This window comes from Brachyistius frenatus, unplaced genomic scaffold (assembly GCF_029030835.1).
Source record: "Brachyistius frenatus isolate BFR_SWC_R1_liver_20210118 unplaced genomic scaffold, ASM2903083v1 Contig_12, whole genome shotgun sequence".
In the NCBI taxonomy this organism is placed as follows: Eukaryota; Metazoa; Chordata; class Actinopteri; family Embiotocidae; genus Brachyistius; species Brachyistius frenatus.
Window position 1 is genome coordinate 5384242 of NW_027210611.1, and position 18640 is coordinate 5402881.

At 43.2% G+C, this 18640-nt stretch overlaps 1 protein-coding gene across 22 annotated transcripts in view; it reads right to left on the bottom strand.

The window, feature by feature from the left end:
* The window catches only part of LOC138617419 (receptor-type tyrosine-protein phosphatase F), a 166619-nt gene that overhangs the window by 10953 nt on the left and 137026 nt on the right, over window positions 1-18640 (bottom strand). For 15 of the 22 annotated variants that reach the window (XM_069692431.1, XM_069692430.1, XM_069692425.1 and 12 more), the window contains 7 exons: window positions 15809-15921; window positions 12821-12853; window positions 11288-11385; window positions 7774-7897; window positions 7030-7205; window positions 1556-1675; window positions 619-773 (listed from right to left, as the gene is read on the bottom strand). In XM_069692431.1, the coding sequence (XP_069548532.1) occupies window positions 619-773; window positions 1556-1675; window positions 7030-7205; window positions 7774-7897; window positions 11288-11385; window positions 12821-12853; window positions 15809-15921 (819 nt within the window). The remainder of the gene's footprint in view (window positions 1-618; window positions 774-1555; window positions 1676-7029; window positions 7206-7773; window positions 7898-11287; window positions 11386-12820; window positions 12854-15808; window positions 15922-18640) is intronic. The other 7 variants (XM_069692440.1, XM_069692443.1, XM_069692432.1 and 4 more) reach the window with 1 other exon arrangement.

The window sequence follows — 18640 nt, forward strand, 5'->3', positions numbered from 1 at the left end:
CGGAGAAAAGTTAATAACCGAGTTACATCTTTTCAATCGCCGTGATGTGTTTCAAAAGAGGTCTTCAAAGGCGAAGTCCACAGTCCTCTTACGTTCTCCCGCTCTATACTTCACAGCTGAAAACTGAACAGTATGCCTTCCAGGTTGGCTAATTAGCACCTGACAGCACTAAAGCTGCACCATAAAGAAAGTGTGGCCACAGATTGTGCTTGTCGAGGCATCCTGAGAGACGTTCTGGTCTCGGCTGCCTCTAACATATGCGACACAGTAACACATCAGTGAGGCAAGTCAACAGGGAAAAAAAAAAAAGGTGGTGGCACCATCAACAAGATTTCAGCGTCTCTGTTGGAAACGATGACCTTTATAATGTAAAACGTCCCTTTTCTTACGCCTATTCTCATAAGCTTTACCATTTATTATGCTTAAATGTTACTTCAGTATGTATTTTCTATAATGCCTCATTAATACGTTTTTCTCACCTGTCAGGATACTGACGGAAACAACTGAAATCATAAAATCTGCACTGAGCAGTTCCTGCTACATTATGTAGAACTGGTTGAATGAAGAGGAAATAGGGGACTTTCCCAGCATGCGCAGCCTGTTCCCTCATGTACCCACCTGCAGTGGACCACCATGGGTCCCGCGTCTGAAGGATTGCAGGCCTTTACCCGCCGAAGGAAGGCCAGGATGGGGGTGGGATATTCAGGGACCCCGTGGTCGGGCCACGCCATGAACTGGAACTGCCTCACCTCTCTCTTCTCACTGGAGCCATTCTGCAGGAGAATCAGTCGAGTCAGTAAAGTAGAAAAGGTGTCGGCTGGAGCTTAGAGCGACCATGTTCTTAACCAACAGACATGCTGATTTGCAATTGGCTGCATTTCAAAGAAAAACTTCTCATGCTGGGGCAATTGTTTTTAAACAAGAAAGGGTCATGGGGTTGTGATTAAAGGGAGTTGAAATCTACAGTAAAATATTTATTTAATTGTCAAAAATGTAGCTGTCACAAGTAAACTCATAACTTTGACAGCAGTGTAAAATGTGCACAGCTTTAAAGGCTGTGATCATTCTGCAAGTGTAGGTGGAAATAACATGCATATTTTTGGAAGTGAACTGTGATGAGTTCTCTGAAACAGTTTCTTGGCATTTTCAGCAACTCAAGTAATCGATCCGGCTAGACACTTGCATTTAATTAGAAATTATAATAATGTCAGAAATTATAAAGAAAGTAATGCAAGAGGAGAAATAAAGGACAAACCATCAGACACACCATCATTGCAGTGAAGTATATTGAATCAAAGTGAAAAAAATGAAATCTTTCGCTGCCTCTTAGCGAACAAGAGATAAGTCTTGGAAGTTAAAAAACAATTACGTCAGTGAAATAATGATTCCAGTGATAAGAGCCTCTATCTGGCATCAAAAAAAAATCTGAAATTAAATTTGAAAATGTGACCCCGGCACATGAATTGCAATCACCTGCTGGGAACATGTCTTTCATCAGTGTGCCTCAGAATATGGTGCGCCACAAATAATTAAAAAAAATCCGGCAGAACTCTACCTTGTAAAGGGCAAAAGTACGGACGCTGTAAGTGGCCAACTCCACAGTGTCCAACATGGTGACCTGGATCATCCCGTAGGTCTCTGTTCCTCGTGACGGCCAGTACTGGTCACACTTCACCTGGCAGGGCAAAAGAGAGAGCGAGGGAGAGGGCAGGCTGTCAGGAGCGAACCGCTGCTAACATCCACCACAAGGCTACTGAGAGGCTTGTAGGATCACACTGATTAACAAGGAGGGAACATTAAAGAGGTCAGATCAAAGGCTTTGTACACTGTCCAATTAAAATCTGAAGACTCAGAGTCAGCTCCTGTATCTGCTAAAAATGAATCAGCCTTTTTGCATGTGCATTCATGTGTGTCTGCATTTGAAGCAGGCTTCAAAAAGGGCATTTAAAAAGCCCACTTTGTCTGTTACAAGCCCGTGATCATTTTCAATTAGCTAATTGTCGGGTGGTTTGCAACCTCTTTGTCATGCGTGCTTTTGGCGCATTTGTCATGATTGAGCATTGCGTGGTGGAGGGAGCTGTGTCTAAAAAGCCTGTTCTGGCCTGACGCGAAGGGACAGCAGGTCCGGCCACCTGCTTCCATGTGTGCGCAGTATAACCTTCGCTGTGGATGAGACTAAAGATTGTCCAAACACAGCGGCGGTGCTTCACTTTGTATCTCTGAAAATGACAGACTGGCCTTTGCCATCCTTTTTACTTTGCTCCTTGTGTGTCAGTGAGATGCACCTGGCATTAGATTGAACACTTGTTGACAGTCATCTTCTTAACTCAGATATCATCAAGAACCCTTTTTTTTTTCATCAGATTAATAAAACGCAGTTTTAAAATAGCAATAACAAGGGGTCTACTCAAGTCAGATAGCTTCTACATTTACAAGAATTTGGAGTCAAAAATAGGCCATGTCATTGCACAAGCAGGCTTCATTTGATTTTTTATAACACTTTTTAATAGCTGCTCACAAGGTCTGAGTTTCGAGAGGCAATGCATAACCAGCTGATCTTGTCTCACCTTTGGGCTCCGTTGATTCTCAGTCAATGTTTTTCTAAAGACTAAAAATTTTGTTGTGAAACACTTCAGGCTCAGTCTGCTGACTGAGTGTCTTTAACAAGAAGCCCAACAAATGTTCAGTCAGTTCAAGGCACTCTGCCGAGCCTGCCTGAAGAAACTAAACACTTGTAAAAATCGCTCATTTCAGGGAGGAGCAGACACTCCACAAGCTAAAATTTTCCATGAAGAAACTGAAGGAAACTATTTTAATGTCAGAACTGCTTGGATTGGAACCTGCTGCTATTGATTTGGAGAACATAAGTGGAAGAGATGTGGCACGAGTAAGCTAATCATATTGATACTGCAGCAGAGTGCTGACATTTGGAAGCACTTTGGCTGTCTCTAATAGCTGGTACAAATTGACAAACAAAACACGCTAAAATTCACCCCCTCACATTTCACCTCTGCTGGTGACAGCTCCCTTTCAGAGGCACAGGCAGACCTTGCTGGAGAAACTCAATTGACTGATGCCGAACTGCCTGCAGTACAAACGTATGGATTAGCAGTCACCACTGTATTGAATATCTCTGTGCTGTCTGAAGTTGGGTGGCATATTGTCCCTCGCAAAGACACGCACAGACAGCGACACACACACACACACACACACACACACACACACACACACACACACACACACACACACACACACACACACACACACACACACACACACACACACACACACACACACAGAGGCTGCAGGTTTCACTATCATCTGCTTCTGCTTTGAACCTTGCTTCTCACGCGTTGTCACCTGGCCTTTTACCTCTTATCTAGACACACACACACAGACACAGACACAGACACACACACACACACACACACACACACACACACACACACACACACACACACACACACACACACACACACACACACACACACACACACACACACACACACACGAGTGAGTAATAATGTACCTCTGGTCTCATGTCAAGCCCTGAACTTTTAGGGTTTTACTCGCTGGGAAGAATCGTGCGAGCGGAAGTGGAAATTTGCCTGCTGCTGGATCTCATCACATTTGTCAAGCTCCTGCTCTGTTTGGCATTAGACATCGTCAGTCTAGCTGGGTGGTGGGAGGTTGACTCACTCACCATATGTCTCTGGGTGCGTTTGCGAGAGAGAAACAGACAAATAAAGGCTGGCTGTGTATTTATGTAAAGGGAGTGGACAAAATAATAGTAAGCCCTGAATGTGGCGCAATAGCATATGTGTTGCAGTCCAGGCAGCATTTTGTGATCTTCTGCCACCATATTAATACTTTTCTATCCATCATCGAGCTGAAAACACTATTTGTTTGATGCAGTTAGCAGTCTGATTGTTCAGGATGGTTCCACTTATTGAATACAATTGTTTCTAATGCCAATTTACTCAGCTGAATTGACTGTTAGCAGTCTCCTACTGCATTGGAAAGTTGATTATGTCACATTCCCACCAACTGTCATTTAACACAACATTCACTCTTCTGTATAGTGAAGGATGTAACTGTGATTTATATGCACCACCGTTTAAAGATTACAGTAACATACATATTGTATAATATTACAGTAAAAACACTTTACACTGCATGGAGAAATCAATGAATAGCATTAAAGTCAGCAATGCAGATAAAACTGTTTCTGAGAGTTACGACTGGTGTTACTCATCTCCTGGTTTGGAAATAAAACTGCTGCCCTAAAGCTTGTGATGTCACACCAAAGATTTTCATGTACACTGCCTTCCTGATCGCAAAACTATTTCTTTTTACTTTTAGTACGGACCGCAGCTAACCTTTTAAAAATATAGACTGTGTACAATTGGAACATATTACTTCATCATAAAAATGCATCTTGAACTTTGACCCTCTTGGACGTATCCGTCCCGATCCGTAGCGCGACATTTGAAGTAAAAAGAAAAAGATTGTGATTTGGAACGAGCATGCTTCGTTTGAATGTTTCTTCTTCTTCTTCTCCTCCTTCTTCCTTTTGCGGGCGGAGTAGCACTTAGGCCGGCATACTGCAAAATACGACGGATGTAGTATGACATCCTGCTACCTATGACATGCTCGACATACTGAATATTATGCTAGTATGGATATTGGAACACAGTCTCATATAAGTGTAGAAAAAAAACTTTCCATCTGCAGCTTGTGGAAGGCTGGTTTGCTTCTTTGTGTCTCTTTCCAGTGTTGGCAAGCCGGCTGATTTTAAAACGTGTGTAGGATGTAGGGATTGGCTGAGAGCCCGTTTCATTTCTCTTTAAGTTCCTTATGTTGCTGTGTTTAAGTTTTTCAAATTTTTGTTTTTGTTTTTTTTATTCCTCAGAATGTATGTGCAGCTGCGACTCTGGTATCAAAGCAGGAAAGCCTGTTCATCTGTCACAGAGTTTTGAAATTGCCACTCGACACGATAAATATACAGACAAGTATTTATGAATGTATGTACGTACTCGCCATCAAGTCAATGTGTAATGAAAATCATCTTATCAAACATCCCCGCAGAAGATATTCGCCGAGGAACAATAAAAACTAGCTCTCTTCCAAGAAGACAGCGTGCTCACGGTTTACCGAAGTGATTGATTGCGCCAATGTCTCAAAATTAAAACAGATGATATTTGAATGATGGTGAGGAAACAATTACTTCCTCACAGACTTAGTATAGATAAACTGAGCTTCAGGTAATGATCCTCTCCCTAGAAAACATCAATGTCTCGGGTTTTTCTAAATGAACTCTTTCATTTACATTTCCTATTACCTCCACTTCTCAGTCAGGGGACTCTCTTTCATTAGGGCCCAGTATGCTCACACTAATAAAGCACCACATACTGGCAGGGCTTCACGCTGATTTTCTTTCTCCAAGGAATTCATGAGCGTGATTTTGTGACGGTTAATTAAATAAACCCATTTAAATTTTTGAATCTCAAGTTGCCTATGTGCCCCTATTTTGGGCTATATATTTGCTCGGATGTATTTTAGGAGCACACAAATGTTGTTGGGTGACAACCCTTTTAAACTCTAACTTCTTTCATTATAATGCTTTGCGGGCCAAATTCAGAAAGCGCAAACACAAATGAGACTCTGTGTTTATGAAACCTCGGTTTGGTGTGACAAAAATAAATATGTATTGAACTCTCTGAGCAGTTTCTAAATGATGAAAGAGAGTTTGGATTGTTACCAAAATCCTAATATAACTGCAATGTACTTGTGCATAATTTGTCTAAAAAAAATTCTCTTACTTTCAATGGTGGGTTTGTTATCATATGCAAAGTTGCCACGGTAACTCCATCACAAGTGGCAAACAAAAACAACAGGGGGGAAATTGTGAAAAATGGTAAAAAGGTGTTGTGCAGTGTTACTTGGCAAACAGATTTAGACAGAATTCAGGCAGAAGTTTTTAGAGATTGCTGAAGAGCAGGAGGAAGAGAAGCAACATGAAGCGATACTGTCCAGAGACAACCACAATATCCTTTGAAGTCCTTGTGACTTTGATCAGGCTGACAAATCCTGCTTTAAAGTAGGACCGGGTGTCTATATGCCTTCGGGCTTTGTTGGGTGTAAATTTCCTCAGTGTCGAGCTACATAAATATATACTGTACATGTATATGACAGGAAACTCCATTTCAGGACACCTCTCACCTCTCTGAAAGCCAGCTGTCGGGGAGGTTGTTGAATTGTCAACTTCAATGGTTTAAAGTTTCACAAAACAGTCATTTGTTTTTTCTCCGAGTATCGCACCTCCCCGCACTCATAGCAGCTACTGGTTGGTTGGTTTGTTTGTTTGGTTACTCAGTCGTGGTGAAGGGTGTGGTATCACACAAACAAAGTGACATTGATCCAAACCTTCAATTCTGCCATAATTTTAAACACTTCAAAACATGAAAATAAAAAAAATAGATATTTCCATTTTTCAGCTCAGTAAATACTTTGAAAACAAAGCTTAAAACATGTCTCTTTAGTTTAGCCTTTAAGTAGCTACTCTTGAAGCTCTCTTTCACTTTGCACTACGGTGCCTTTAAAATGCATATTACCCTATTCTTTAATATTCATGTTTTGTGTTGTGTTGAATTTTATGCATTTGATCTGTTCTTACGCATTTTTCTTTTTCTAGATTTTTTAATATTCCTTAATATCTGTTTTTATGTGAAACACTGCATGCCATTTTCTTTCTGGAAAGCAGTTTGAGCTGTATTTCGTGTGTGAAAGGTGTTAAACAAATAATGTTAAAATAATCCTTATTTTCCATTTATTTTTGTATTATTCATAGTTAATAATTCACTGTAATCGAGTTTGATGTTTATTATTAATAAATCATATGTACTGTGAATAATGATTTGAGTATGCACATGTCAATAAATCAATGCATTCATGATGCATTATGCAGGAATTAGCCGTGTGATGGATTGCCTTGTTTTTCAGTGTTTTACAGTAAATAACACTCCTTACCCGTGACTTCTCCTCCAGCCTGGTCATCATGACGATGGTGTTGGACCTCTGCTCCCACACCATCCTCCAGAAGTCGCTCAGAGTCTCCGGCAGAGGGCCCTGAGTGGCGATGTAGGCATTCTGCTTCCTGTAGCCGTCGATGTAGTTGGCATTAATGTAGTCGCTGCCAGGAACAGCTGTAATAAAGAGAAGTAGTGAAGAGTTATTTGCGCTCATAATATTGCTCAGACGCAGAAGTCAGATTAAAATCATTGTAACCCTCGTGTTGTCCTCGGGTCAAAATGACCCGCAGCTGTGTTCAACCAAGTTCTATTTTATTTCTATATTTTTTTTTATACTTTTAGGGATCATTGGTCATCATTCTTTAAAGAAACCCTCACAGCCTCCTTGTCACCAATGATCCCAAAAAAATTATGAAAATTAAATAGAACTTGGTTGAACACAGCTGCGGGTCATTTTGATCCAAGGACAACACGAGAGTTAATCAGAATCATTTTCATCGTCGTGTGCAGACAATCCACCTCAGTCACCTATGATGCACGATGCACGTAACTTCCTCATTTAAATGTTATATGTTACCACTTTTTATTGAAGCGCTCTGGCTTTGTGGATAAAAGTGTCAGTTTCTTAAAGCAGCAGCTGCAGGTGCACAAAATGTCCTTGGTAAATCTGAAAGAGGCCTCAATCAATGGCAGACTCAGTCAATGACTATCTGAGGGGTTAAATGGTTACAAGAGAGCTTACAGTCAACAGAGGTGAGCACCACTCTGGAGTGGTCGTAGGCGATGACGTTTGCGTAGCGGTTCTTTGGCTTGTTGACTTCCATGTTGGAGTTTTCCCAGGTAAACTGCTGGCCCGGATCAATGGACTGTGACAGGCAGGAGAGAGGAAAAAGAGAAAGCAAATGACAGAAAGACGGAGAGGAAATGATTATATAAGGAGAGACACAGAACAGAGGAAAGCAAGAAGAAGCACAGAAAGAGCCTCTTGAGTATTACACAGGTAAAGGCATAGGAAATTACCCTGTTGTCACTCATTCAGCAGCATGGTCAACAAAAGGCTTTAAATGGAACATATGTTCACATCAGGTCTCTGAGGTAGTCTCAAAGGACCGAGGTTACAAAGTCAACAGAACCCTGTACTGGTGGTTTCACTGCATGGACTGTTGGTAGATTAAAAGGTTAGTTAGTTGTATGAGATTTGATGTGTTAAATGCTAATGAAGTAGAAATCCAAACACACTTGTTTTAGTGGTTTAAATCAACCCAAATTAGGCCATCATCCATAGAAAGAGCCAACAGTTAAATTTCTACACCCTACATGATGAGAAGGTTTGTTTTCGCTGAAGCATGAAGGCCACAAACACTCCCTCTCCTTTTTTGATTTACCAATTACATTGTCTTATTCTGAGAAGTTACCGTAATGATTTCTTGCAGTAATCATGATTCATCTTGTTTTTTTCCCTCTTTCTTTCTTGTCTCATCGTCTATTTCTGCTGCCTTTTACCTGTCTGTTGTTTCACCATTTTCCATCTCAGCCTCTCTTTGTTTCTAACCTCCTTTCCTCCTTACGTCATTTGTCTCTCGGGCCAAGACGACAGCAGACTGCATACATATTGATCTGGTTAGATATGTGATGGCCTCCTATCCCTCGCAAGATAATGTCACAGAGTTTCTTGTTATTCCGTATCGATCCCCGTCAGCTCACACCGGAACCATGTCCAGTAATTCCTTGGGCCTTTTACCTCGCAAATCCAGCAGGAGTTAGAGCGACACCTTCACAATCCTTCACTTACTTGATGTCGCTGTAGCATGGATTTATTATTTCAGGTCAAAACTTTAAAACTCAAATTTAACATTATTAACAGGAAGAATTATAAGGCCATGGATAAAATGTCCTGGGCTATAAAATGATAAAAATGCAGCAAAATAGCAGTTCTAAAAGTTGTTGTGTGGCACCAAACTGTAGATGAGTCAGCTAATTTATAAATCAAACATACAGCAAATTGATATTCAACTTCTTTCCTACATACAATCACTTTCTAGCTCTCACTGTGCTGTCCGATGGAGTAGAGCGACACTGACGTGCATGTCGTTTCGTTCTGAACAAGATATGAAAATGGGGAGCGCTCATTTGCAAAAAACATCTTCCACCACAACTCCAAATTGCTCACCAGTTAGAGTCATGGAGGCATAGGCCTATTGCCGCTGATGAGCTCAGCACTGCCAATTGCTCTGCCCATGCCCACCAGTGTGAAAAGAAAGATTTCATTTGCAGTCAAAACATGTCAGATCCATTTGAGAGCTCAGTGAACACAGCGGGCATACTATGTCGATGACAACTACCAAACAAGTTAGGTGAAGAAGGTAGAGAGAGGTGAGAAGCAAATGCCCTGGGTGTTCTCAACGACACATTGGAAATATTTTCCAATGAATGTATAATAGTGCTATGTCGACTGCAGTGTGATATAAAAAAGACTGTCGGGGCGCTATAGCACGCCTGATCGACAAATTCTGCTCATTACCCAGCGTGCTCATTGCTCAGTGTGATGCGGACTGGCGTTGGTGGAAAAGGAAGTGTCATGCAGCCTAAAACATCAGGGAGGGAGGAAGTGGTGAAGCCTCTACAAATTTTTGCGCCTTGGGGTAAGGCGCGACGGGAGCAGCCGGCGAACGTGACTGTGACAAAGCGCTTCGAGCTCTGCCACAGCGCCTCGGCTGGCACAGAGAAGAATGCCCATCTGCCAGGCGATGGAGGGGGGGTCTTCCCTGGCTGAGAATGACTGGTGCAGGAAGGGAGCAGGGCCGGGCTGGTTGCCTGCAGTCGCACAAGCCACTTCTCTGGCTTGATTCGTTTACACTAACTCAACAGGCCGGGAGACCGATGGGCTGGAGAAGCACTGGGCGTCACAAGGAAGCTCTTAATTGAGTGCAGATTTTTACCAAGGCCTAATTATGTCCCCAGTTATTCGTTAATGTCACACATATCTAGAAATGGAATGGATCCTTTGGAATCATATACTGTACGTTATAATATGTTGAACTTGTGTACATTTTGTCAAACATTAAAATTGCTCCTTTTTACAGACAAGACTGTATTCCTGTATGTTTCAGTCTACCCTCATTCATGTTAATGGTGGGACAAAATATTTGAAACACCTCTCAGTATAATGCAACACAATTCAACGGCACCACAAACTACAGGCTCCAAAATGACCATAAAGTCATTTTCATCTAAACGTAATACTAACTTTTACTGAAGAAAGGATTCAATACATGGCTGCTCTACTATACTGCATTAGTGTTATCTGGGAGCACTCTTATTGAGAGACAATCCTGCATTATATCTGAAAGAATACAAGTTTATTCTAAAACTAAATACACAAACATCATATTTGAAAGTGTGTTTTTTTTTTTTTTAGCTCTAAATGTTTATTTTTACTTCGTGCTTGCCAGACAGAGGGTATATGTTGGAATACATGTATAAAACCATCAAATAGATGCTATTTTCACTGTAATATCTGGACAAGGAAGATAATAGAGGAGTTACAACAAAATGTTGGCTAAAGTTTGTGGTGTTACTCGGGAAAATGTTATGAGGTCAGCAAAATAAATCGAAGGCTTCTTTCGGGGGTGTAAAAAAAAAATTGATTGTCGTCATATACAAGAGACAAAGGCAAGATCATAACCTTCGAGATCAATGTAAAAGCAACGATCCACTATCATTTCAACTGGCTTGTTGCATCCATCAATAGAGGAGAGCTGATTAGACAAAACAGGTCAAACAATCCGACCAAATAAATAAAAGGCAGGTCTTGTTTTTCTGGCCTTGCTTAGTCCCCAAAACAACTATATGGCCACTTTAAATGCAAATTTGCTCCCTTTTTTTTTGTGAGGAAGAACACTGACAAGAGATAATCCCTCACCGAGTTGCACTGGAGAGACCGCCTGCAAAATAACATTCTTCGGGGAAACATCAAGACGCGCACAGATTGCTTAAGCAACTCACCACCTGCTAGTTTTGTGGAAAAACGCATCTTGCAGCATTTAATGTAAGTGTGGAGTTTCCTGGTGGGATTCATAATAGAGTTGTAAAAATGACTGAAGAATGTCCGTGAAAGCAGTCTGCCGTAATCCATTAGAATCCATGCATATGGGATCAAAGAGAGAAACTTCCTTGCAGACACGATAACAAAGAAACACATTTACATGCTTGAAAGAGCAGGAATCACTGACGCAGCATTAGGACATCACTCTTACCTCATACTCCTGGGAGAATCGGAGGCCGTCGTTGGCCTTAAGTCGCTCTATGTGATCCGCCAGGTCGACGACAGGAATGGGTGGGTGCTCCCTCATTCCTGGGAGAGAGGAAGAGGGGAAAAGAGTGAGACCTGGCTGTTGGCTACATGAAACATGCACGCCGACGTACACAAACACTGGTTGGACCACAGGGTGAGTGAGGCTGCCAGTGGGGACCATGAGGTGGCTGTGTAACGGTGAGGAGAGTGCACTTTGTTCAACAATGCATGACCAGAGAGAGAGAGAGAGAGAGAGAGAGAGAGAGAGAGAGAGAGAGAGAGAGCGCACGTTGAAACAGGCTGGTGACATTTGGTGACATTTGGTGACATCGTCATGCTAAGTGTGGAGGACAGAGGTGGGGCTGGCACAGAGATGCACATGAGTGACTTGGTGAGCATGCTCCTTGAAGGAAGCAGACATCTCTCTGACTCCCCGAAGCTCCATCGGCGGGTAGAGGTGGGACCGGAGAAGGAGCCCACAAGTCTTTACAAATCAGTCACACTGTCACTTCCCTACCAAGGAAAGAAACTGTCTGGTCACCGGCCAAAACTCATTTCTTTGAAAATCCCTTTCCCTACAATAGACTATCTTTCGGCCCAGCCTGGAGCGCTTGAGCTGGATTAATTTCAAACAACCCCCCTGCCGCTCTCTAGATTTCTCATCGCTGGGTTATTGGATGATTTATTGCTAATCTACCGACACAAATTCCCCCTGTGCCTCTGAACTTGGCAAGCCTGTGTACTTAAACGGATTGCTGGGAACTTGCCTTATGTGTTAAAAGTTAACTGTATACCATGCATGAAGATGCTTTAAAGTCGTACGCGGAGCATCATTAACCTTACACCGAGCCTGGAAGACGCATAGCTCGGACGCTTAAAAAAGGTACACATATTAACTGAGCACATCTGTTCGGGCATAGGTCATGCTTTCAAATGAGAGACCGCTGCAAGCTTATTATGGCTGTAATGCTAATGGCTAACAACTGGTAACTATGGCCACTGTACAAAATGAGACCTGACCAATTACACAAATTTAATACTACCACACAGAGGGACCTATGAACTCATTACCGTCAGCGTGTGTGTGTGTGTGTGTGTGTGTGTGTGTGTGTGTGTGTGTGTGTGTGTGTGTGTGTGTGTGTGTGTGTGTTTGTGCATGTTCAGCCAGGTCGTTTTTTTTACAGCCATGTTGTTGGTTAAATGGAGAGTGAAGCCATAGATAACAAGGCTAATGCACAGCAAGTGTAGCTGTCCGCACTGCTCAACTACCCATGAAACCATCTCGTCCTCTGCTTTTGCATCACAACAGTGTTGTGGGAAGTTGGCAGCCAAAAAGAGGTCATTGCTGCCATAGGAACGCCAGAGGCTACAGGCCTGTGCAGGCTTGTGATGTCTGTCGGGGTTGGAACAGGGGAATGGGTTCAGGTGCGAGGGAGAGAGGGAGAGAGGCTGAATGTGTGGGAAACACACAGTAGGTGAGAGAAAGCAGACTAACTTGGAGTGTTGGGGCAGCGATGAGAGCTGGGACCTGCGGAGAGAGGAGATTGAAGGAGGGAGGAAGAAGAACACTGAATCAATGGAGGTGGCTCAGGAGCAGACTCAGGGCCAAACAGTATCTGCAAGTAACCTTTAGAGCCGGTTGGAGTATGCAGCAGCAGGTGATGTTCGTCTGAGGGCAATTCAAGTCGTGCAGTTTAGATTGTTAAACACTAAAGTGACTTCAAAGGACTCTTCTGTGACGGCGTGTGTAAACTCAGTGTGCTGCACCACAGAGTCAAGGGCACTACTTGTTTCATCTTGTCTTGAAGCAAATTTTTTTTATTTTATGACAACTTGATTGTTGTTATTGGTCACTGAATATGATGATGTTACCTCAAGGTAAATATTGAGATCTGGGAACATGAAATGCAAGTGGTCACCCAATCAGACAGGTTGTAAACAAGTCGATGTTTCTGCCAGATTATCTGAACCAAATTGATCTGAAGATGAAAATTTGGTAATGTCCCCTTATATGAACTGTTTGCATGCATAAGTAAACTAACCACTTGACTGTTGGTCAAGTTGAAACAGGAAGTCAGCCTGTACACTATGATGAATGTTTACAATGGACCATTAAGGTAATAATTAAACTTTTTGCCATTTTGTTTTCTCTTTCAAATGAGTATGCTTAACCTGGACATTGGCTTAAACCTTGAATGACTGTCTGTGTTTTGCGCCATTTAACTTCTTTTTAGCAATATGACCACATTCCCAGATATCAGTTATTAACTTGGCAAGTACAATGTTGTTATTACTAATAAAATGGCTGCCAAAAACTACAATCCACATTGTATGAAATTAAAATTTCCCTTAAAGTCAAACACAAGTGATCCAAATTAAGTATTTGCAAATACTATCTGAACCAGGTCTGTGAAGGACAAAACCAGGTCAGTTATTCATAGAATCACACGCCTGCTGCTGGAGTGCCACGAGGTAGGTACAGCCGAGGTCTGTTGAGCAAACCAACATGCTGGAGACTTTGAGCTGCTATGGGTCGGACCACTCGACAACAATCAGAATCAGAGCAGGAATGTTCACCTGCTGGGGGCGAATCAAAGAGAGAAAGAGCGAGAGGACAGAAGAACGAGGCTGTTCAATATTCACTCAACTGAGGTTTGGAGTCTCATATGATTTCACTAGCAACACACAGCCTTGGTGATTTTTGATCATCACCCCTCTTGAAGCAAAGCGGTGAGGTGGAAAGGGAGGGGAAAGAAGGAGATAAATGTTGAAGGAGAGAGAGAGAGAGAGAAGAGAGAGAGAGAGAGAGAGAGAGAGAGAGAGAGTAAGAAAGAGAGAGGTTGGAGACAGAGAGAAAAAGAAAGACATTACCCTGTAGGGGGAAATGGAAGACAAAAGACGAAAGAGGTGGAGTGGGAGGATGGCAGCGCTGCTTAATTCCTCTGCAGGGGTTCAAAGGGGCTGTGTGTGTATGTGTATGTGTATGTGTTTGTGCATGTGTATGTGAATGTGTTTGTGTGTGTGTGTGTGTGTGTGTCCTGTGTGTGTGTGTGTGTGTGTGTGTGTGTGTGTGTGTATGTGCACGTGCGTGTGCGCGCATATATGGCGAATAGGATCTTTAATAACGATACACACGTACCGACACACACACACACACACACACACACACACACACACACACACACACACACACACACACACACACACACACACACACACACACACACACAAAGAAAAACACACAGAAACAGGCGCACGTGAGCCGGGGGTTGACATTTTCTCTCAGCTGCATTGTTCCCTCAGCCTGGCTCACCTTGACATCAGAGGCAGCAGGACTCATTACCAGCTGGGGGAGGGAGGGAGGGAAGGAGGGGGGGATGAAAGGAGCTCATGGAGGGAGGAGGAGCGCTGACCAGGGGAGGAGGAAGAAGATCACGAGGAAAAAAGGAAGAGGGCACCCTTATACAACCAAGCAACCAAGCAACTAACTCTCCTCTTCACCGGTGTGAGGACTGAATCTGAAGTCACTCTGCTTCACTACACTGATACAGTCAGCTGAGTATGATGGCAAACATAATCTTTTTTTTGTTCTTATTGTGACCATTTTTCTTTTTTGGAGAACTGCTAAGATTTACAGCCTGAAGATTAATATGAAAATAAGCAGGACATGAGAGTTTCATACAGTAACACCTGCTACAAAGCACTAGTAAACAAGCACTCCATCAAAAGAACAAGTGAGGCAGGCATTCAATGCAAAAGTAGATTGCTTCTGGGGAGGCTCTTTAGAGTTTGGTTGATAAAAATAAATAAAAAAAACTCATTCCAAAATGTAATATCTATCATTGAGCTTGAAAATAAAAGATATTAGGGAACACTATTGAAGTTATGAGTCACTTTCACATATTTTCTTTCAGCAGTGAAGATAGAATCTGTGTTTTTGAATAACTGACTGATGAATTTCAGGAGGATTTTCATTTTGGAATGAAGCTTCTTTAAATCCCCAGTCACACGGGCAGAATATACTTTTTTTTCTTTTCTTGTTGTTATGGAAGAAGCACTGATAGGATCTGTACTCTTTCCCAGCTACGGCCTGATTAAAATCCACACAATATAAGAACCGAGCACACACACGTTCCTCAGATTACCTGTAAAAACGAATCCATGACAGCGAGAGGAGGCTGCTGCCATGTTCATGTCACTTCACAGTTATTGTGATTGTGAGTTTCCCACTTGTAAATTGGGTTCGCGTCGGCATCCAAGTCGTAACTTTCACCAGGGAAAGCTCTGAATACTTTATTACGCAGTATTTTAATCCTCACACCCACTCTGTGAGCTTACTGTCTTCATGGTATGAATGCCCGTGTCTTCTCTACCATCCATCATAAGTTAATTTCTCAAGGGCAGTGGCTGAGAGAAAGCAGCGCAAAATATACTTAAACTTTATGTCGTTAAATGGACGAGCGTGAGGCTGCTGTTTATGTACCTGGGGTCTGGTAGTTGAGTCTTCTCATCTCCACGGGGTCGGAGGAGTTGGCCAGCAGGGAGTCTTTCACCCCGCCTGAGTGCTCGTCTTTGGGTAAGGGTGACGCCCGCTTCCTGAGGTGGCAGAAACGTACAGTAAGGCATTGACCGCATCTCGCTTAGAGCACCTACATGCTTCGAACTTAGACATCAATTCCTCAAGCTAACTGAAAGTAGAAATTACAGGATGATTTAAAAAAAACAACAACAAAAAAAAACATCAATGATTTCTTTATAGGGTTCGAAAAAAACAAAAAACTGAAGGAAATGCACAGACTTCCAACTGTTGCACACTTGATGAGGTTAATGGCATAGTTAATGGTTCTCAAAACTAGTTCTGAGGACCAGCAATACACGAGACGGTACGTACCGGGGCATTACCCCCATTAGTTTGAAAAACTGGAGTTTAATGTCTTTGAAGAAACACCATAATTTTCTTGGAGTGGCCTAGGTTGGGTTTGTTTGCTACTGGATAGGTGACAGCTGCTGTGTGGGAATGTGTACATGAACATGTGTTTGTGTGCAGCAAAGATTTAAATGTGTGTTTTCGCTGCTCTCTCTGTGTGTGTGTGTGTGTGTGTGTGTGTGTGTGTGTGTGTGTGTGTGTGTGTGTGTGTGTGTGTGTGTGTGTGTGTGTGTGTGTGTGTGTGTGTGTGTGTGTGCTAACAACACATTGTGTTTACTGGCTTTCCAGATTGAGAGGAAAACAAGCGGATGCTGTAATTAGCTCATCAGCTGGGTGGCACAACACTGGGTAATTAGACCAGTTCTGCAGCACCTGTGCTGCCAGGCCAGGCCTAGCCGAGTCTAGCATAGCACAGGACGGAGCGGCACGGCTCGGACTGGCTCAGCTCAGTCGACCGTTGATTCGTCCATCAGGCGGGGAGAGGAAAAGAAAGCGCAGCCTGCCTGTATTCAGACAGCCAGCATCTGTTGACGCACAAACAGGCACACAGATGTACGCTTTCCAATGTCTCTCACTTTTACAACTACAACTACACACACACACACACACACACACACACACACACACACACACACACACACACACACACACACACACACACACACACACACACACACACACACACACACACACACACTCTGCTCAGATACAGCTGCAGACTCACAAGCCTTCTGACAGCAAATGGAAATGGGCGGAAGGAAGCATCAGGGCGCCCTGTGGAAATTTCACATCTCATTGCACTCCATTTGCAAGTGGCGAGCGTGGGTTTTGGGAAGGAAAAGGCCCTTCTGTTGAAGACCAGCGTGGTGAGAATACACAAAACGCAGGCCATAACCCGGTTTGTCTCAGCCGCTGGGGCCCCGGGCCTCGCAGCCACCTGTTATCTTACGCTGCAGGGACTTAAGCTAATGCTAGCTGCATGACGGCCAATCTATGACAAGCATCTCTTCCTCTCCAGCCGAGAGCTGAGCCAGACCGTATCCGGTTTTCCAAGAGATCACTGCTGGGGGTTGGGTCGTCCTGAGGGAGGGAGGCGGGCGGGTGGTTGGGCATCTGTGATCTGTTCTCGGCACACCTCATCTATTCCTCTGACCCAATCAGATGCCAGTCTACATGACACTTCAGTGCTGGCCTAAAATAAACATGGCAGGGATTTCTATGGGGCTATTCATCTCAGGCTCAAAGTGAGGGTTAAGACGTGTGAGAATGTACACTCAGTGTTTGAGTGTGAGAGTGTGTGTGCAGTACAGGGTGTGCTTAATGAGGGTAGAACAGGGTCCTTTGTTGAGACTCCTGCCACGAGGAAGCAAGGAAAGAAGAAGAAGAAGAAAAAAAAAAAGGCTAAAAGTGGAGGAATGAGTCTCGGTGGAAAATGTCAGCTTAAAGGATGGGGGCATTTCTTTTTTCAGCAGTCTCTCTGTCTGGAATTTACTTCACAATGGCCCATTCAGCAGCAGGTGATGCCTTGGCATATTCAGATAGGGGCCAATCTTGAAGGGGGTGCGCTGACACCAGCTGGATAATGAAACACAGCACGGAGACAAACCATGGCGGACAGGACGATCTGAGGAGGAACACTGGCACGAGATGTGGAACATGCACTGGTGAATGGACGTGACCCGGGAGTTCCTTTGACCTCAGTGTTTAAGGGCTGCAGAGTCTGCTGCTTCTCATGTCTTCAGAGTTTTGTAAAACTGACCAAATAAGACACGGCACTTTAAAGATGTTTAATCCTATTTGAGTCGACATTTTCTGTCTGTGTAATGCCAATTGCAGCTGAGAGACAGCTAACTCTGCAACCCTAAAGAGTTGATGACTACCACCACTTTCACATCACAAATGAAGAGGACTTGGGTAGTGGGAGATGAAGTCGTGATCAATGTAACAGTGACAGTACCCACCTCTCCTGTTTGCTGCATTCACATGGGGCAAAAAAGAAGGAGGAGGGAGGGGGGGGTAGGGGATGGAGGTTAATGTGTTGTTGTTTTTTTTACTCAAATTTTCTGTATTTCCAGAAAGCCAAAGATTTAAGCCAAATGTTGAAAGCGCAGGATAAAAAAAAAGTTATCTTAAGAATCACTGGAGACTTTTGAGAATAACTTGGTCATTGTTCGCGGCTGGTGTTGGTCTTGGCGACTCTGCAGGTAGCAATAACAACCTCAGCCAATGGTACGATTATTCCTTTGCACATTTACTGCCATTACGCAGTGAAAAGGGCACGCAGCCACCTCCCCACAGTCCCTCTTGTCAATCCTTGTCTACACGGAGAAAGGGCTTCCAGACAGATGAGGTGCAACTCTGCAGTGAGCCGTCTTGAGGCCTATTATT